The sequence below is a fragment of the Panthera tigris genome, chromosome D4 (genome assembly GCF_018350195.1).
Source record: "Panthera tigris isolate Pti1 chromosome D4, P.tigris_Pti1_mat1.1, whole genome shotgun sequence".
Classification (NCBI taxonomy): domain Eukaryota; kingdom Metazoa; phylum Chordata; class Mammalia; order Carnivora; family Felidae; genus Panthera; species Panthera tigris.
The window spans coordinates 27,893,982-27,915,207 of record NC_056672.1 but is presented as its reverse complement, the minus strand read 5'-3'; the positions used below and the strand labels follow the sequence as shown (position 1 = coordinate 27,915,207).

The following is a 21,226-nucleotide window of genomic DNA, read 5'->3' as shown; positions in this document are numbered from 1 at the left end:
CTGCCCACACTGGAAGACATATTCCTCCACCCCAACTGCATCCACAGGGCCACCCACAGGCTACCATGGGATAAAAGGGGACCCCGGGGAAACCGCAGGATGTACCAGTCACACCGTTTGGGATGTGGACGGAAGGTGACAGGTGTCCCCTGGAATTCTTTGAGGGGGTGCTTCTGGCAGGGAACCCAATTCAGCTTCACCTCAGGCTTCTGAGAAAGATGCAAGTTCAAGGCTTCCCAACCTTTCCTACCCCACCTCACGGAACACACAGCAACGATGTCTCTGCTGCCTGCGGCCTGAGATAACGAGCCCGGGGGTTCCAATGCCCCAGCCCTGCCAGCTACCCTGAGGGTGAGGGGCTCAGGGGTCAAGCACACCTGGAATGCAGGGTACTTCTGAAGCTCCTCTCAAGGAGCCTGGGAGGATAGCTCCAGAAGGGTACTCGGTAGTGAATCTAGAGACTCGGGAAACTGGGTTCTAGTGTCAGGGCACCTCTGGCCTATTCGGAGCCTTTGAGTGAATCATGAACAAGTGCCCCTCTTCCTGTCAGAGGCCCCCGAGCATCAGCTAGATTTCAGCCCCAACGCCCACCCCCTTCCTCGCCTCCTTTACAGCCTCTGGCAGGGCACAGTATGCTCGTCCTTGCCTGAGAGACAGGAAGCTCTGTCCTGTGGGCTGTACAGATCCCATCCAACTGTGTCAGCAGGGATACAAATAGACCGTCTTTCAGCAAGTTCAGACAAAGTACTGACGAGCATGTCTGGGATTCTATTTGAGGTTAGCAAACATAAATACCCGGGAGCTTGTATTTTCCTAGAATGAGATTTCCTCAATCTAGGTCAAGCTTATTTCTGAGGTCCCCCCACCATTCACATAAACTGCTCAGAATGGCTTCTTTACCATTTCCCTATAGCTACTGAAATGCCAGACACGACCCCACCAATTGAATCCAGCTTGTCCCCATACCATGTTTGATGACCAACTGGCAATCAAAGGTCTCACTTTCTGGGAAAAATATATTTGGAACCATACCTCACATTTTATACTCAAATGAGTTCCAGATGGATCATAGACTTAAATTTAAGTAACATACCACAAACGTATTGCAAGAAACCATAGAGATTATTTATTAACAAAGTCAACATGGGAAAGGACTCTCTCACTGTGACATAAAACCCGCAACAAATGAAAAAAAAATTCGATAAATTTGACATGTTAAAAAAAACAGGTGTCTGAGTTGATGAAAATGTTCTGGAGCTGGATTAGTGGGATGGTTGTGCAACCAATGTGAATGTACTTAATGACCTGCATACCTGAAAATGGTTAAAATGGAAAATTTTATTTTATGTGTATTTTACCACAATACACAAATTTATCCATGGGACGGAAAACACTAGAAACAAAGTCAAAAGACAAATCATAGCCTAGAAAAAAGATGCACAAATCATGTCATAGACATGAAGCGATTTGTAATATATGAAGAGCCCCCACACATAGAGGTCTACAAAGCTACTGAAAAATGAGCAAACTATGAATTGAAAGCTCACAACATACACAAAAAATTCTTAAACACATGAAAAGGAGTCTATACTCATTCATATTTAAAAATTAATGAAACTACACTCAACAAAGTGGCAAGAACCCAACCCTGCTGCAACAGCAGGGTTGCCACTTTGTTGAATATAGTTATCCTATGGATAACTGTAACATTTTACACAAAGGAATTCTTTGCAGAATTATTTGTAACAAAAAAGTTAGGAAAGAACCCTACGAGCACCTAGATCGGGAGAGAGTTAAATAAATTACGGCAGACAACCAGAACAGCAAGAGGCATTTCTTTTTGTACAGTAACAGGATGACTTCCGAGATAGGTTGCCAGGTGAAAAAAACAAAGCGCAAAACAAGATGAATAGCATTTCAGTAAAAATATGAAAATATTTGTAAGTTTATTGACTTAAATGCATGTAGACTCTATCTGGATGGATCTCAAGAAGCTGAGTTGCTGGTGACCAGAAGACAGACAGAAGGAGGCTACCTCTCCCTGCAAATCCCCTTTGACTTCCATGCCAATGTGAATATGTCACCTATTCCAGAAGACATAAAGGGATACGACTCTCTTGTTCCCTGTAACGGAACGGAACCTCAGAAGTCACCACACTGCTTGACACAAAAGCCTTCCCTTTCCTAGAAGATGGGGAAGAAAAATACCAGCTTAAATAAAGCTGGAAGTAAAAAACATAGAAGGAGATGCTGTCTTCTCCCTTCCTGTCTGCGTCACACTGCTCGAGGGCTGACGTCCCACCAGAAGGCAGCCCAGCCTCGAAGCTTCACACACCTATGCTACCAACAATTCCTGCATCTGTCACTGACATTCAGCACCATCCTTGGGACTGAGTAAGACAAACAAGCACCTGCCTTTTCAGACCTTAACAGTGGCACAGGGGAAGGTTCCAGCCTGCCTGTGCCAGCTCACGAGAGAGTTCTGTTCATTTTGCAGGAATCGGAAGAGCCTGCTAAACGCAGCCACTGTTAAATAATATACAATCAAATAATGTCCCAAAGCCTACAATGACACCGAGAGCTTAAAAAAGATAGTTACCACTACTGCAATTGGCAGTGAAGTTGAAAAACGGTTCAGTTTAATGAATATAATTTGTACGAGGCTGAGTCTAACAGCAGATCGCATGTCAGATTTAATGGTGATGTATTTATTGGGAAAAGAATTAGCAAATAGGAATGCAACTCCATTTGTCAAAATATTGTCAACCACAGGTCAGCCAAAGCAAAAACCAAGGAGAGCATTCTGTGAGATGCAAACGGCTATATGGAATTTACACACATCTTAGTATTTGTGAATTGTGTTATACATCCTTTATATCAGTAAAATCTCTAATGCACATGTGCACATGTACACACATACATGTGTACCTGTGTTGTACACACACACGCATATAATATATGCATATGCACGCACGCCCACAGTTCAGTTACCACTAAATTGAGCTCTCTGCTGCCATGAACTCTGGTTCCCCAGTCTGTAAAAGGAGCATTAAAAAAAAACACACTTCCTACCACCTTCGTGGGACAGTAAGAAACTATAAAATTGAATTCCAGTTGTTACCAACGTCCTGATTCTTCCCTCACCCCACAGTGGCTGATTTTAAAATACCTGCTCTCAAAAACCTTCCCCTTGTCGTGTGGCTTTCCAGAACCTGTCTTCCGGCCTATGATCTCTTTATTACCACAGAAGGGAGTGCAACCCCAGGAACAAGAGCTAGGCACTGAAAACTGTCTCCAGCTGTCCCTGTCCTTATCTGCTCAGGGGTAATTCAGGGGTAATCAGCAGGTGCTTTCACAGCCCCGGCCCCCACTGTCCCCACACTTGCCCCAGGCAGGGGAGGCTCGGCTGCCAATGCCTGTTTTCCCATCAACCCTTTTACACGACTCTACCGGAGGCACTGTTTCTTCACTCTGGGTATAATTCCACGCACTTCCTATAGAAGTAATTTTAAACCATAATTAAACCCTATCCTTTCAGAACACACGATACACCTTTCTACATGTACTAAGAATCAATTGAAATCTACTGGGGAAGAAGTTGATTCTATATTAAGATTTCCGTTTTCCTTTGTGAAACCTCCATTTTCAGGCATTATATAAAAATGAGAGCAGATCTGACAGAACTGCCTGACAGCCAGGGCAACTGCAGATTGCAAGAAGGTTTAACACGAGTCCCTTAGTTTCCACTTAGAAACTGCAAATATTCCAGGGCAAACGGCTGTGCCACAGAGGCTCTGTTCCCAGACTCAGCACAGACACGCGCTGCTTTCTCGGAGAACCACACCAGCTGTGACACGGGACAGATCAGTACCAGGTACCTACTGCCTCTGCTATCTGTAATTGAAATGGGGTCAACCACATTTTATTCCCACTAGACTCCCCTCCGACCCCCATACTTTGAAATTCTTAAATATATATGACCCTGAGAATATGTAACATGGTCAAAAGTACCAGCAGAGTTTGGGGAAATCCTCACTCTACTGCAATAGAAAAGACAAAGCTGTTCTGTCCACATCCTCCCCTGCAGATAGCACTGTGATATGGGGACCTTTGGGGGGCTGTCACCTCTCAGGGTTATCCCAAGGATGAGAACACACTATGCATCTTAAAGAACCCATTAATGATTATTTGTCCACATTTGAAACTCAGGAACTATGGCTACCGTCCTTCTGTGATGATGACCAGTTAAGGGAACTGATCATCAAACAACAGGTATTTCTGGAATACCTTCTTACAAGATGCTAGGAACAAAAGAATTATGATGTCTCGAAGGGCTTACAATTCAGGGAAGACACACACACACACACACACACACACACACACACACACACACGGTAGTGAGCAAAGCAATGGTGGGGAATCTAAATGCTACATGAATGTTCCAAAGAGAAATTGCCCCAGAAGTTTGCAAGAGGAGGTCATCACTTTGAAGTCGGATGCCCAGGATGACCTCCTGAACAAAATGGAATATACACCCAGCATCCAGAGTAGAGAGGAAGGTCCCACATGTTGACAGGGCAGAGATTCTGATCACCTGCACAACAGAGGGTAACAGTAACATACAAACCCGGCCCCAGGTCACTATTGTCACCAATGGATGTCCCTTTCCTGATTATTCTTCATTGCCTCCATCTCCACCCCCCACCCCCAATGTGTTCTACACTCTTCTTTGCCCAGCCTGGAGGCTGTCCCCACACATGGCACCACTGTGTTTTCCTGTAGATGGTTAACAGCAGGCACTGGCAGGAGGTTGGAGGGGAGGAAAGAGGGAGACAGAGGTCAGGGTGTTTCTTCCCTAAAATGACACATGCTGCTGGTAGGTCTCCTCCGTGGCTCCAGCTCAGCTGAGGCAGATTATCAGATCCCCAGACGGTGGGTACCTGGCCGTCCTATAACCTTCACCTGAACGGCTAGAAGTGGACTCATTTCCTGCCATCACCCTGATGACACATTTCCCTTTTCTTCAACATCCCCCAAATCAGGGTCCTTTCACACCCTCCCCTACGGGCAAGCTTCCCCAGCTGACTTCCATGAAAGCGCCCTGTCTCCGTGTCCCCAGGGAGCTGGGAGACAGGGCAAAACACTCTTCCACCTCCTGCTAGGGCCACCCCACCCCCACCTGACTTTCTACCTTTCAAAGCCCCTGCCAGGAGGAAGGGATCTATGAGCAGTAACTAGGGCATGTGGGCTCCCAACTGTCACACAGCACGCTACACCATCCAGGCAGAAACCGGGGGCTAAAAGAAATGAAAAGAGAATAAAAAGTAGGAATTACCTAGCTTTGACCTAAAATTAGCAATCAGTATAAAACAAACAAAACAAAACAAAACAAAACAAAAACACCTATTAAGCAGGTTAAAAACAGAGTCATCAAGACAGGAGCAGATGCCACCCTCGGGAGACAGTGGGGTGGAGAGAGGTCAGGCAGCAATGGGATCCCAGCTGTGACTCACAGCATCCTGCTCAGGAGGGAGGGGCACGGCAGAAACCAAGCTGTCAGCTGGGGGAGGCACCCACGCCCAGGGGAGTGACATCTGGAAGTCTGACCAGCAGCCTCTCCAGGTCTTACTCACTGCCAATCCCACCCCAGACCTCTGGGAGACAGCAGACCCACCCACTCCTGGGACAGCACGTCAGACATCACCTGCCCCAGACTTCTGGACACCAATTTCAATAGCTTCCTTCAAGCGCATTGCCTCTGCCCACTGGGTGCAGGATCCTGGCTTGCCTACTGCAAGCACCAGCCCTCAGGCCCATTAGTCAACACTTCCTTGTCTTGACCCTATAGCCCACTCCTTCTCTATGGGCTGTGGGGAGGGTGGTGCCCCTCAAGAGACACGTAGCAATGTCTAGACACATTTTTGGTTGTCACAACTTGGCGGGGGCGGAGGTGCTACTGGCATCCAGTGGAAGGAGGTCAGGGATACTGCTTAACATCCCACAGTGCCCCAGACAGCATTCACTGCAAGGAATTATCCCCACCAAACTATCACAGGTGCCAAGGTTGAGAAGTGCCTAGAACAAAGGAAACCTGCACTGAACACATCACAGGAGCTGGCACTCTGCTAGATGTTCTAGAGTTCTTTAAACTTCTCCTCCAAAAAAAAAAAAAAAAAAAAAAAAAAAAACAAACAGGGAGGGAGACAAACCATAAGAGACTCTTAAACACTGAGAACAAACTGAGGGGGGATGGGGGGATGGGGGAGAGGGGAAAATGGATGATGGGCATTGAGGAGGGCGCTTGCTGGGATGAGCACTGGGTATTGTATGGAAGTCAATTTGACAATAAATTATATTTTTTTAAAAAACCCTCAATAATAATAATTTAAAAAAAACATTAAAGAACAAAAAAATAAACAAATAAACTTCCCCTCCAGGACAGTGACCAAGGAACAGGACACAAAGTGAGCTACACCACCCACCACCCAATTCGCAGACACAGATGAGCAGTTCTGGTCTCGAAGGGTTACCTCTGCCATTTTACACACATTATCCAAGGCCAGTGGCTTCCTGAACCTCAGTTTTCTCATCTGTAAAATGTGGATTACAATGCCTACCTCCAAACCCCGGTCTACATGGGTTCCCAGTCCATCTCGGTTTCCTTATTTTCTGCTTCATGTCTGATTCCCACTTTCTTCCAAGGAACATAAGGACAGAGATACATACACGTATCCCCCAGGTGCTCACCTGCTTCCATTTTTACATGCCCACAAGAATGTGAGTTAACGAATGAAGAGAAATCAATGACCCCTCCGGGTCAGAACGACCTCTCCCTGCCTGAACGCCAAAAACAGTTTCCATACTTGGTTTCTCTCTCTTCTTACTTGGGCTTTCTATTACCATTGACTGGGGAAAGTCCGTCTACTCTACAGGATTAGAGACCTGTTGAGATAAACTGTCCTGCCGAACACATCAGCAAGGGCTGGGCCATTCAGACGCGCAGCCCACCCTGGATGAAGGAAGAGATATTGAACAGATATTACGGTGCACAAGACTCTTTGGTTCAACGGTCTCTTCTCTGTATGCTGACTGCTTATAGTTAGCTGTGTCACTCCCTGATATTTTACCTCGACTCCCCACCCAGACTCAGCTTCCAAGTGTTTGCCCTTTCAAATTTGCGAGCATCTAATGTCGCTTTTATAAACTAAAGCTATCCACTCGATAAGGAAGCATCCTTTTAAAGTGGCCTCTTGAACAGCAGCCATGCTCCCTGCACAAACGAGACCCTGGCCCAGGGGAACAGGGACGGGCACTCAAATGTGTAAGTGGGCATTTACCCACAGCAGCTGGCGGAGCCTCCTGGCCATTAAGTACCTCCTAACAATTCAGTCTTTCAGCCACCATCCTAATAGGCTTTTCTTGGCACGGGCGATTTGGGCTTGGCCAAACACTCATTTTCACATCTTAAATCAGTACGTGTCACAACTGAATGGAGGCCCGGATCTGCCATAGGTCTTGTGTTCTGCAGCAAGCTCATTTTGGTCAGGAACTCGGGGGGCCCACACACTCATTTTGGACCTCTTTTTCCATAAAGATCTGTAACAAAAATCAGTGATGTGTCTCTCTGATCAAATTCCTAGGGTCTTATCTGGCTGCTTGAGACAATTTTTAACTTAAAAAGGAGCTAGAAGAACGAAATAGGCTTTTCAAGTACCGAAGGACACCCTATGAAAACTGAATTTGCATGCTGACCTGCCTCGGGTTCCCGACAATGCCAGGAGGGCTACCCCTCTGAGCATTTTCGAGCAGCTGACACCTGGCCATCATGCAGCTTCAGCCGCCCTGGCTTCCCTGGACACATCTCTTTCCATCTAAATAGAACATCCTTAACAGAAGCTCCCCCCTCCTTCTTCCCACGGCGTCTGCGTGGAGGTTCAAGTTGGCATCCTATCTCTAGCAGCCCAGCTAAACTTTTGAATGCCCAGCTAAACTGCTCATTTGTTTCTCAGGAACTCTAAGAACCATCTACCACACTTGAGGCAGACCCGCTGAGGGAGCCCAGCACACAAACCGAGTCCTGGGTGAGGGCCCACCAGCCCAGAGCAAGCACACCCACAAGGACAGATCAGATGAACAAAATCGAACATGGCAGAATGAGCCCCCACCCCCCACCCCTGCAGACTGAGCCAAGGGCAGAGGAGAAAGGAGAAGAAAAGGAGGAAGGAAGTGACACATGAGCCCTCACCCCCACCCTCCCTAGGTGTCCAGACCAGAACCTGAGTAGGGAAATAAGGAATGGATGGAGAAGAGGTAGGGTTCTGATACATAGATTCAAAAGTATGTTACACAGTCCCCATACCCTCACCATGCCATTCCCTCTCATTCTGTCTTGTTAAGCAGCCATTGCTTCTCAAGCATTTAATATATGTGGGGTACTAGACCACTTTACACTCACTATATACAACCTCATGATGAACGTATTTTTTTTTTAATGTTTATTTATTTTTGAGAGAGAGAAAGAGTGCATGCACACGTGTGCAAGTGGGGAAGGGACAGAGAGATAGAGATAGGGAGGATCGAAGCAGGCTCCAAGCTGTCAGCACAGAGCTGGATGTGGGGCTCGAACCCACAAACCGTGAGATCATGAGCTGAGCCTAAATCGAACACTTAACCCACTAAGCCACCCAGGAGCCCCTCACAACGAACATATGAGGTAGGTATGATTTCTACTCCCATTTAACAGGAAAACACCTGCATCTCATGGAAGTCAAGTGAGTTTCCCAAGGTAACAGCTAGTATATTGTGGAATGAGGGATTTGGGTCCAAAGCTCTGAGCCATATTCTAATTTCTGCATATGTACCTGCATTAGGCAAATAAACAAGGCCAAATGCGTGCTTAATTTAATCCCATCCAATGTAAGAGACAAAAAGCCATGTTCTCTACTCTCAGAAGAAACTTACAACCCAGAGGGAGAGCCAAGAATCGCATGCATAAACCAACTGCAAAAGTACACAAATGGTCATTTCTATATTCCAGATTGTTAAGGAACATAAAAACTAAGAAAGACAGTCTTCCTGGTGGAATAGCCAGGGACATGCTCTGGGGAAGGATGTGGACTGAAAATGGCCAGGTTATTTCCTCCTTGCCTCTTTTTCTCCAGGTGATAACTTCTCTCTAGCGTAAATAATTTTTTTTTTTTTATTATCTTCATCAAAGGGAGAACATGGCTCAGAAGATGAGACCTACAAAGGATGGTCCCTATTAATCAGCAATATTCATAAAAGAGGACACACTCATTCCACGCCTGCCTTGCATTTAGCAAAACCAAGGGACTTCGTGTTTCAAAGCGTGTTTCAGGCTCCCCTCGCCTGTCCACTGCTGTATTTTCCGAGCACAGCTACCTCGTGCCAGAGGAGGGGTGGGGAGAGCACAGACTGACACAACTTCATCTTGGAAAAGATTCCATTTGTACTAATTCACTTCCTCTCCCAAACAACTGAACCAGTCGCCTGAAGCTCTACGTAAGGGAAAATATATGACGGTGCTTGGGGCCAGCCCTCATCAATTCTAGATGGGAAAACTGTAAATATCTTCCAGCTCTCCCGAAGCTTGTTGGAATTACCGTGCAAAGAAATGCCAAGAACAGAATCCCAAGAAGTCATTTTATAGGCTCACGGCCAAACGGGATGACAGGTGAGGATTCCACTTCATTCCACTGGCACAATGTGGAAAACGTGACATTAGGGAGGAAAAGGAGCAGAAGCGCCGTTAAGTCAGCCAGGCCTTGCCCTGAGCATGTTGGTGCCACCCCAATGATGGTCTGTGCTGCGGCGTGCGCAAGCCAGGAGAGGGGCCATTCATACACCGCAGTGGGGAAGGAAAACGAACCTGTGCTCATCAGAAGCCAGAGGAGCTCCTGAGGACAAACTCAGTAGAAGTTTCTGGCTTCACAAAAAGCTGTTCACATGCTAATTCAGCCCCCCAAATTTTTCATGTTTATTTATTTTTAAAAGAGAGAGAGAGAGAGAAAGGGAGAGAAACGGGGGGGGGGGGCAGAGAGAGGGGGAATGGGGGAAGGACAGAGAGCGAGGGAGACACAGAATCTGAAACAGGCTCCAGGCTCCAAGCTGTCAGTCAGACCCTGACGCGGGGCTTGAACCCGGCTTGTCATGACCTGAGCCCAAGTTGGACGCTTAACCGACTGAGCCACCCAGGCTCCCCTGCATGCCGACACTGCATACACTCGGAGGGGCAAAGACAACATTTAGAAAGACAATGCTGTATATTCATGTCCCGGGTGCACAGCAGAAACCCCGGGCAGGTGCTGCTTTCAATTATACTGATTTATATACCAATAAGATAGTGATTCGTCAGATAGCAAGTGACTTCTTGGCGTTTTTGTTTTTGCTTACCCAGTTTCTACAGACAGCTCCTCTGTGTATCAGCATCCCGGACAGCAGCAGTTGGCTGTCAAAAGTCTATTCTCGAAGGTATTCCGTATACCTACAGTGCCCGTAGCTTAGTTTGTTGTTGTTTGTAAAGTGCAGCAGCTTGTAACTCCCAGTCTATTAAATCCTACACTCAAAAGGTTGCAGCCTTTCATCACTTTTCCAGAGACACACACACTGCTTACCCAGAAACCACAGATGGCAAAAAAAAAAAAAAAAAAAAAAGGGACTCCACACAGAAGCAAGGCAACGTCTCAAAGTAGGATGGGAACCTAAGAACTGAGTCAGCTCCAGCTAGTGACCTCTTCTGTCTTCTGCCCCAAGCCCCAAGCCACTCTTTCTCTGTCCCAACATATCCCTCTGTCACTGTTCCTTGCCTTGCCTCACCTAAGTCATACCTACCCTCTGCATACACAGCCTGCTCAAAGACAGACATGCGAGTTGTAGGCTGCTCAGTGGAAAAGCTAATCCCTTTCATGACAGATCAAAAAAAGGGGCACTGATATGTTCCCTACATTTATCTTTCAATGGGAGAATTCTACTTTTGGGGGCCTCAAACAAGAGCATGGAAGACAAAAATACCGTTTTTAAGTGACAAAGGAAAAGCGTGCGTGGTTTCAAAGGCAGAAAACAAGAAGCTGCAGAAAGAACAATGGGGAAGAATGGAAATCAGCTCCTTCCTTACAGGTGAACCCTTACAGTATCAGCTGTATTTGAGCTACACCAGCCTTGTTCATCACATTAGATCTAAGTAAGAACGATTAGGCAGTTTTGACAGAAAATGTGTCCCAAAAGAGAGTCCACACTCGGAGTCAAATTGCCCAGCCGAAAACCACCAGGCTTACGAATATAAGGACCATCAATATAAATTTTCCAAACACCAGAGATCAGCAGGTTACAGCGTTCATCTTCTCAAACATTACGTTCCTTGTCTGAAGTTGAACGTGTTTATAAAGGGAAAAAGATCAACGACATTCGCCCCACCTCCTCTCCTGACATCTCTCAATATACATTAGGATGCTGAATAAAATTTCTCAAGCTCACGACGAAATGTCGTAGAACACAGAGGAAAGCCCCGCAGTCATTTCTCAGGGGGAGGTAACATTACTTAAATGGCCATAGTGTGATCCCTAAGCCACATGAGCTCATAACGTCACCTAAAAAAGGACAGAAGTGAGAAATAAAAGCCACCCAGGATCACACTGGTGACCTACACCAGAGGTTAGTTACAGGCACATGACCGATTTTGTTTTGTTTTTTTGTTTTGTTTGTTTTGTTTTGGGCTGGGGTCGAAAATAAGACAGGAACCATTTTAGGCTTTCCAACTTTTTCATTGTAACAACCCTCGTGGTGCATTGAATCTAGAGAGAGGTACAGCACTTTCTGGTTTCCCTAAGAAAGATTCACTAGTTAGACACAGTTATTTTAATCCCATTTAGTTAGATGATATAGAAAAACCGAAGGGCAATTTTTTCCCCTCCTCTCCCTCCTAACCGCACATTTAAAGGAATTCATTTAGAATGTTAACAAAGTGATAAATTGGATTTACTCTAAATAATTACACTATCATATCATCTCTTTCAAGGCTGAGAGATGATGCATTCTGTTGTGATAATTTACCTCAATAAACCGAAGCAAAACAATTCAGTATCACCTTCCACCTCAAGTCTCAGACAATCACATACCAGCCCCAAACCAGACCGACGAGTGCCACTTAATGAAACGAAAAACTTTGTCATGTAGGGGATGGCCCACTAGGCAGGGCCATGACTCTTAACACACTACCCTACTCAAAGGTTAAAAAGTAATAAGAGTGTTCTGTGAACTTTCTAAAAAGCTGAACTATTAACTTTCGGAGTTGGGTCAAACTATGCCACACACTAACATCATTCATAACCGTGGGGCACAAGCCATTGGGAAAAGGAAAGCAGTTTCTGTGGGTAGGAAAGTGCCAAGGAAGAGTGCTGTGCCCAGAGTAAGCCCCTGGCTGGTGGGGGGCGAGGGGGGCATAAAACCTTCATTGAGGTGGCTACTAGCTCTTCTAACCACCCTCTCCAACGCAGGTATTAAAACAGATTAGCCTCAGCAGGCTGCCCAAATCACCTTTCTTAAATATCAGCTTCATCTGGCTTCCAAAAAAGGAAAATTGTCAAATCCTAAGTAGCGTGAAGAACGCTAAGGAAGCCTGGCCAGGGTTCGGGGCCCGCCTCCTGCTACCTACTAAGAGCTGCTTAACAAAGCCACTTGACCTAAGCACCCACTAGATGAAATAAGAAGGGAGGACCCAGCGATCACTCCAGCTTCTTCTAGGTCTGGGTGTCCAGGGGTCTCTGGGCTGACCTTCACCAATGCGAGCCCCTTCCCTCCCCCACCAGTAGGCTGCTTCTTTGTCTCACGATGAGTAGTAAGTTTCTACCAAAATTAGGCTTTGTTGCATTTATACCAAATGCCTGGTTAACTTAGGCACACACAGCAGATGGCTAGAATTAAGGATTCAGGATGAAATTCCCTGCAGGAAGCCAGGGGGTCTTCCAAGAGGTCAGACTATGTAATTGACCTTGTAACTCACAGGTCACCTCCTGAGACAGAGAGTGAGACCCCAAAGGGCCTCCGAGAGCCCTGCCTCGGCACCACTCCACTTTCAGGAGTATCCAGCAGCACGCCCTCGTGCCTCTCCACCCAGATGCCCTCCCTGCCTCTACCCCACCCGGAAGGAAATGGCCTTTGCCTTCAAGCAGTCACAACTTTGCTGGGTGGTAAGAGGATATGTCGCCAATGTCACCTCTCCCGATATAACCCCCATATGTAATTACTGAAATTAATCTGAGCATCCATTTCTGTAAGCTTACTGTGTGTTTTTCATGGCTTTGCAGGGGCAGCCAATGCTATGGGGTCTTAGGTTCCTAAGTGGATGGGCAAGATACAGGCTTAGCATAACAGGGCACAGGGGACCCAAAAGTCGGCTTCAATGCTTCTTGGCTCCCCATCAACAAAACCTCAACCCCCTTTGTTCATGGCCCCATCCAACCTAAATTATGCCTAGTGATCCAGAGGTGCCTTCCCAGTGCATCAAGCAAGCATCCAGCCAACTGCCACTCATGACCATCACCACGCCTTCTCTCCACACCCCGGAAGACCATTATTAGACCTTCCTAAGAGGCACAGAATTCAAAATCACTGAATGCAGAATATAGTCAATGATATTAACACAGTGTTGTACAGTTGCAGAGGGAAGCTACACTTGGGAGCATTCTGTAACACACTGACTTGTCCAATCGCTGTGTTGCACACCTGAAACTAACATAACATTGTGTGTCAACTATACTTCAAAAAAAGTTGCTGAACGTTACCTCCGCTACATATATTTGAACGTCATCTCTCTTAAAACATTGCAGCCTCTCCTATCAAAGGAAACATCTGAGAAACACAAATAAAAAAAAAAAATCACATTCAGCGCTGTCCTACGGGATGATCTCCTAGTCAACCCAGTGGGCCTGTGAGTCCCACTTCCAAAGAGGAAACGTCCCAAGAAGTCCTTCCTCCTTCCATCCACACAGGCCTGCCGTAATTCTAAGGGCCCACCCCTGCAGTCCTCAGTAAACCAAAGGAATGATGTACTCCGACTCTCGGAGTTTAGGACAAAGCCTTACTTCAATTAAAATGCCTATGGATTTTATGTCAAAGGGAGAATGTTTTAAATTTGAATTATTAGCTTCTAGCTACCAGCCGACCAGTGTAAACTCTCTAAGGCTCCACTTTGTTTTGTTTAAAACTGATCTTGTGCTTGTAAATTTTGGCTGCTGTGCATATTACTGTTCAGGCATAGACAATACAAAAGGAAAAGCAGCTTTGATGTTTATGAGCTGCAGACTTTAACATCCTAAGCTCACCTCCACCAGGGTCATCACTTATCGAGGGCTATACGTACGTACATGTTGGTGGGGTGGGGGGGGTGCGTGTGTGTGTTCACGGTGCTTTGCATATATCAATCCATTCATCCATCAGCAAGCATTTATTGAGCCCCTACTGACATGCACCTAATTAGGCATTAGAGATAAAAAATGATGAGCAAATCCAAGGTCGCAACCTTGTGACAACCTGTGGGGAAAGCAGATAATCAAAGAAGCAATGACTCTACAATATGGTAAACACCAGGATGGGGACAACAGGTTATTAAAAATAATACCTTAGGCAATGACGGTGTGTCATATGTTTACAGCCACTGTCTCCGACTCCCACAACACCCTATAAAGGCAGGTGTCTCCTCACTTTCCAAATGAGTATACTAAGGCTGGCCCACACCACTCGCTGCATGCTTATCAGCATCAGCGTTCACATCATCATTTATGTCTCAAATCCCCATTCTGGTCTCGATATTGCACCTGCCAACCTGCATTAGTTTGTTCAGGCATGAGTCAAGCTTTTGCCTGGTGTTACACAGCGCACTCTGTGCCCTCGGGAGAAAAGACCGCGGAACTCACCCAAAAAGAACGTTCAAGCTGGCTACAAGAGGCAACACAAGAATAACAACAACACAGATCAAGGACACAGCATGGCACGAAGCCGGCTGCGGTCACATACCAACACAGAAGAATGATTCAGATGGCACATCTTTGGTTTCTAGAAGGGGCACATCATTGTGGTGGGATTTCTTCAGGAGGGAAGACCTAGGTCTTAAGATCGTGTAAGGTGAGACAGCGGAAGAGGAAAGAAGGCCTGCTCCCCAGGAAAGAGGTGCTCAGAGATGTGTCTAGAAGGCTCACAGGTTAGGCTGAACCACTGCCAACCACATAACCAGAGCCCAAAGGTGGGACAAGCCAGCCTGTGGCCTTCCAAGTGCCAACTGATAAGAGTGGCTGAGGCACCCTGGGGCGTTAAAAGGACCCAAGGGGACCAGCAGATGGAGAAATCTGCATTTATAAGAACTCCTCCCAGAAACCATTCCATGGGATGGAAGCAGTGCTTTGCTCCACCTCCTGAGACAGAGAGTGAGACCCCAAAGGGCCTCGTAGAGTCAACACGGAAGGTCACCAAACAGTCTTCTAAGGACGGGGGTCCTGCTCATTACAGGAATTTGTTTCCACGTGGAGGCTTGGCTGCTTCACTCTGACTCAGATGGGGAGGCCAAGGGCAACATCAAAGTGTCTCCCCAAGGACCCTTTTCCCAGAAGGCCTCCCTTCCCCAAATTGGTAAACAGATACCTGGATGCACGTTGACTTGCAGGCCAAGTCCGCAGCCTGCCTGCAACACCCACAGGTCTCAGCCAGGCCTGCAGATGAGATCTGCATTTGTTTAACTCTATACTGCTGATGAAAATATGTTTACATGTGTTACACAACAGCCATGACACAAGCACTAAACCTCTCACTTCAAAAATGAAGGAGGGGAGCCTGGGTGGCTTAGTTGACTGAGCATCAGACACTTGATTTCAGCTCAGGTCACGATCTCATGGGGTCTTGAGATCGAGCCCCGCTTCGGGCTCTGTGCCGAGCGTGGAGCCTGCTTAAGGTTCTCCTCCTCCCTCCCCCTCTGCCCTTTCCCATGCACGAATGCTGTGTGTGTCTCCCTCTCAAAAAATAGATAGATAGATAGATAGATAAATAAATAAATAAATAAAAATGAAGAATCCTAAGGGTCAGAAAGGGTGAGTGACTTATTTAAGGTCATAAAGCTAGCAAGTTGCAGAGGTAGATTTGGAAACCGGATATCTTTCCCATGGTCTGTCTGCTGGATCACCACTGCAATAACCAGAATACTTTATAAAGTTCTTTATAGGGACAGAGAGCTTTTACAGCAGTCCTGGGTAGCACAGTCCTGGGTAGACACACACTAACATACACAGACCAACAGACACGTGCATGCACACATACTTATACATACACACGCTCCTGCTTTTCCTCAACGTAAAGTAGTAACAATAACACTACTGAGTGGACCCGTCTTCCCTTCTCTCGCTATGGACTTGGTCTCCGCATATTCATAAGTTAGGAGAGTAGCTATCACTTAGATGACTTCTAAAGACACCCAGGTCAAGTGCTGAATCCATACGCTGGTCCCTGTATCACTCACTGCTTAGATCAGCCTTGCATTGGTGCTAAATAACTGCCCATTTTCATTTCTGTGACACATGAAGCAGCCTCTTTTCTTTGTGTCTGCCTTAGTCAGGACTTGTTTTCGGGAAGTGGCTATCTCCAAGGCAGATGCAAAAATCACAGCACTTGGAAAAAAACTTCCCCTACAATCAACCATTTCCCCCATTTCTAGGCAAAGCAAAAGCAGCTGGTATTGGATGGATATAGGGCATATGTGCTCTATTAAAAAAAACCCCAACTCCCAGTTTTTCAAAGCCCTTCCTTCAAATTCAAAGGTCACATAAATTAAATTATTCAGCAAACAAGGCGTCAATAAGTGTTGCACAGCGGGGAGAAAGTTATTCGTGGAAACAAGACTGAGGCCAAATCAGAGTGAAATGCACTGATAAGTGAACAGGCCACCTCCCAGCTCAGCTAAGAGGGCCTGTCATCTCGCCCACAAAATAAAGATTACAAACTCCCCCACCAGCCTCAGGGAGGCTTCACTTTTTTTTTCTTTCTCAGAACACATAATTCTAGCAAAAGATCCTACTGAAAATAAGGTCATATACTTAATCCATAAAGCAATCAGCTCATCTAATTTTAATCACTCCTCTTTCTAAGAGAATTTCTATAAGCAGGCCACACAACACAAACGGAATTAAAATATATTTTTCTACCCTTTTCCCCTACTCTCAAAGGAAAACTCCATATACCACTCATCTTGCTGAAAACCGCAGGAATAGAGTGATTTAATTCTAGTTAAACCAAGTACCTCAACCACACACCCTTAAACCTTAATCTTAAACATATCCAGGAAACATGACTTTTGAGAGCTTTCTTTCTAAAGTATTCACTCAGTAAATCTGCAATAGATGGGAAGCTCCTCTTAAGTGCAGGCTCTCAGTGATGTCCTGAGTTGATACAAAACACACAGAGAAATATTCTATTACAGTAACTTTTTTCAAAATTGCTTTTATTCTGCACTATTACTTAAACTTGTAAAAAAATTTAGTTGAGCTCCACAGTGGAAATTCTCATTAGGTAACCTGGGGTGTGGGTATTTCTGAATTTCTTTCTAGTGAAGAAACTGCTTTGCATCAGAACATCCGGGGTATATGGAAAAATATATATTTTGATACAAATGTAAGTAAATACACACTTTCTGTTTGTTTCAAGATCCTTTAGTCAGTACCAACACACTACAATCAAATTCTTACATTGAATTTAAATGTAGGTGTGAAAACAGCTTTCTGCTAGTTAGACCAGAGCTCAACCAACACACCCTGTCAAATACCCAGTCAAGGGGAAACTGAGCCAGCCCGGAGCCGCCTCAAAATAATCATTCTTTGTTTACCTAGAAACTGAACGACTTTACACACAGAGACACAGCTCCCAAAGCAATGCTCTGAATCCAGACAGCCCTATTAGACTCTCCGTCATTTATTTGTTAAAAATTTAACATTGTAAATGAAACCAAAGCAACCACTAACACCAAGGGGGTAATTAAATTCCTGGTTAGAGGAAGTTTCAAAATCCAAACCCAACACCAGCATCTGGCAAGTCGCCAAATATGATCTACCAATACTTACTTGCTCCTGTTACTTTGAAAATGCAGACAGAAAGTATTAAGATTTTAAAAGCCAACTAATTAGTTTGTACTCTGTTTAAATCACATAGAAGACCTAACTCCAGACGCAAACATACCTTAGCGTCTGCCTCATCTCGAAGGGCAAACGCTGACAAGAGTTACTGCAGACAATTAAATCTGTTCCTGCCCAGGGGTCTTGATCAATACCCTCTGCAACGTAATCACTGAAATCGCCTCTCCATCCTAGCCCCTTGGATGAAGTGGTTTATTTCTGGTTTCCAGCCCGCGCTGGGCTAGTAACTCCTTTCTCTATAATTTGCACATCTCTTCGAAGGGAGAGGGAGCCGCCCGATTCAAATTGCGTTCAAATTGCAGCTGCCCACTGCCCCAATATTATGCATTCCCGCGACCCAGTGGCAGGCGCTTCGGGCGCCCCCTGTACCTGCCAAGTTCCTCGCCGGTGTCGTAGTAATCATCCACGTTTTCCTGCCTGAACACAGTCATGATAAACTGTCACACCTCAGCAAAGCCCAGCGCACTTCAGCTCCGCTTCCCACACCATCACCACCGCTCCTGCGCCTCCGTGGGCCCCTCATGCATCAGTCTCCAGCCCTTTAAAATAAGAGCAATAACAATAATAAAATGACAACCCGGAAAGGAAGAGGACCTCCCCATGCTAAGAGCCGCTCGCCTCGCCGAAGCCCACCTCTCCCCAGCTGCCCCTCCCCGCCCGGCAGAGAGGAGCACCCTTTGTTAAACCCGCGCCAGGGACGCCCCCGGCCCCGCAGCGCCCGCGCGCGCGTGGGGCCGGGCACAACCGCACCCCAAGGTCCGCGTCCCCGAAAGCAGGGCGCTCTGAGCGGATCAGAACCGGCTCCGGCAGTGACTGGCCTCCCCGCCTCCCCTTTCTCCACACACACGCCCACCCAGCTCCCCACCTCCGGGGGCGCCGCGGAAGAATGAAGCCCGCGCCCGGGAGGAACGCGCCTCGCTGGAAGCATCCCCCTCCAGCCCGCCGAGGCTCGGCGGCCCCCGCGCCACCTCTCGGCTCCCGCACTCCCCAGCAGCCGCGGCCACCCTCTCCCCTCCCTCGAGCCAGGCAGTCCCCAGAGGCACATTCCTGGCGACTCCCGCTCCGTTACCCGGCCGACCCGGCGCGCGGCCGCCCGGGGGAGCAGGGGAGGAAAGGGAGCGGCCGAGGGAGGCGCGGCCGCCTGCTCCCGGTCTCCGCGCCCCGACACAAAGCGCCCGGCCCGGCCCGCGCCACCTGTTCCCACCCGGCCCGCGGGCCTGGGGGCGCCTCCTGGCTGCGATCCCACTTCTCCCCCTCAGTCCAGCCGCCCCCTCCTCGGCCTTCCCAGTTGCCCTGGGCGCTGCCCGGGCAAACCCCGCCGCGCCGCCGCCGCGAAAGCAAAAGCGGGCGGCGGGGCCCGGGAGGAGCCGGGGAGCGCGCGCGGCCACTCACCCGGGCGCCCAGGAGCTGCCCGAGTCCCTCCCGAGCTGTCGGAGGCCGACCGTGGGCGCCAGCGCCGGAGACGAGCGGGGCGGCGGCGGGAGCGCGGGGAGGGGGCGGGTGGGGGGCGCGGATCCCGCGCGTCCGCCCCGGCGTCTGCTTGGCCGGGCGCTCCCCCCTCCGGCTCGGGAGCAGCTCTTCGGCTCCTCGCCGCCTTCCTGGCGGAGGGCTGCCGGCGGGCGGCCAATGGGGACCCCGCGAGCGGGCTGGCGGCACGGCCCACCCACCTCCAAGCTGCCGGGCCCGGCCGGCGCTGCGGGCTCTGCGCAGCGCTCTGGCTGCTCCTCCCTGCTCTGCGCTCCGGGCTCGCTGGCGCGCTCTACCGCGCACACCCCCGCGCACACCCACTCACCGACACCCACCCGGGAGCCGGGGGAGCGCAGCCGCGCGCGCCGTGGGCGCTCCACCTGTGCACGCCGCTCGGCTGCCCCCCACGGCCGCCGCGTTCCAGAGAGATGCGATTCCTCCGTCCTGCAAATGTGAAATGAGCGCCCCGCGTGTGCCAGGCACGGTGCTGGGCACCGGGAGCTCGGAGACCAAAATAGATTTAAAAGAAAAACAAAAAAACCCCAAAAACCCTGCCCTCATGAAACTTACATTCTGGTGGAGAAGACAGGGGGGAAAAAAGCCGTAAGCAAATAAGATCACTTTGGAAGAAATCGGCTCAATGGAGGCGGTAACACAGAACAGGCTAGAGTAGGGCAGAGAGGGAATGGGTCGTACAGTCCCTCTCCGGAATAGGTATGTCTAGCTGAGATCTGAATGATAAGACATGCAACCAGAGAAGAAAGAGTTGACGTCTCACGGGCCCAATGAAGCAACAGAGAGGAAGGGTTTATGTGTGCTCTTCAATATGTTTTTGGCTATTGATGATTTAAAATGTGGCTGGCTAGTCAAGAGTGAAGTGTTCAAAAAGTATCTCGGATTCCAAGACTTGGTATAGAAATAAGAATGAAAAGAGTCTTGTGAATATTTTTGTAATAACTACATATTTGGATGATAGTTTTGGATATATTGAGTTAAATACAATCTATTATTAAATTAATATCACCTTTTTTCTTTTTTAAAATGCAGCTACTAGAAAATATAACACTACCTTTGGGGCTTGCATCATGTTTCTGAAGACTGTGCTGGTCTATTTCCTGGAGACTCTTCATCCATTCTGTTTCTTACTCTGCTCCCACCACCCTTTTAGGTCTGGGGAACAGAAAGGATGGTTCCCCATAGGGACTTTCTGGGGATCCCCAAACAGAAAAAAGCTCCTACAGGGAAATTTATCTTACTTCTTAGAATGACAGAAAATATGTGAGCCCTCTGAGATTTCAGATTTACATCATTGTTTGAATAATCTAGATTTCCTAAAATGAGAAGGTTTCAACTCTCTTTGGTTCAACATAAATATCAACTGTAGACATTTTGGCCTATTGCAGAAAAAGAAAAAGAAAGAAAGAAAGAAAGAAAGAAAGAAAGAAAGAAAGAAAGAAAGAAAGAGAGAGAAAGAAGGGAGGAAGAAAGAAAGAAAAAAGGGAGGAAGAAAGAAAGAAACAAAGAAAAGAAAGAAAAGAAAGAGAGAAAGAAGGAGGGAGGGAGGAAGGGAAGGA

The 21,226-nt window shown here is 47.5% G+C and overlaps 1 protein-coding gene across 6 annotated transcripts in view; it reads right to left on the bottom strand.

The window, feature by feature from the left end:
* DAPK1 (death associated protein kinase 1) overlaps window positions 1-20,746 on the bottom strand; it is a 188,793-nt gene extending 168,047 nt beyond the window's left edge. Inside the window, exons 1-2 of one of the 6 annotated variants that reach the window (XM_042963702.1) lie at window positions 20,722-20,746; window positions 18,555-18,724 (exon numbers count right to left, since the gene is read on the bottom strand). In XM_042963702.1, coding sequence (XP_042819636.1) covers window positions 18,555-18,616 — 62 coding nt within the window. In that variant the 5' untranslated portion in view covers window positions 18,617-18,724; window positions 20,722-20,746. Of the gene's footprint in view, window positions 1-18,554; window positions 18,725-19,050; window positions 19,195-19,379; window positions 19,472-19,577; window positions 19,676-19,852; window positions 19,946-20,222; window positions 20,320-20,721 lie in introns of those variants that run through there. The other 5 variants (XM_042963700.1, XM_042963698.1, XM_042963697.1 and 2 more) reach the window with 5 other exon arrangements.
* Window positions 20,747-21,226: the final 480 nt, after the last annotated feature.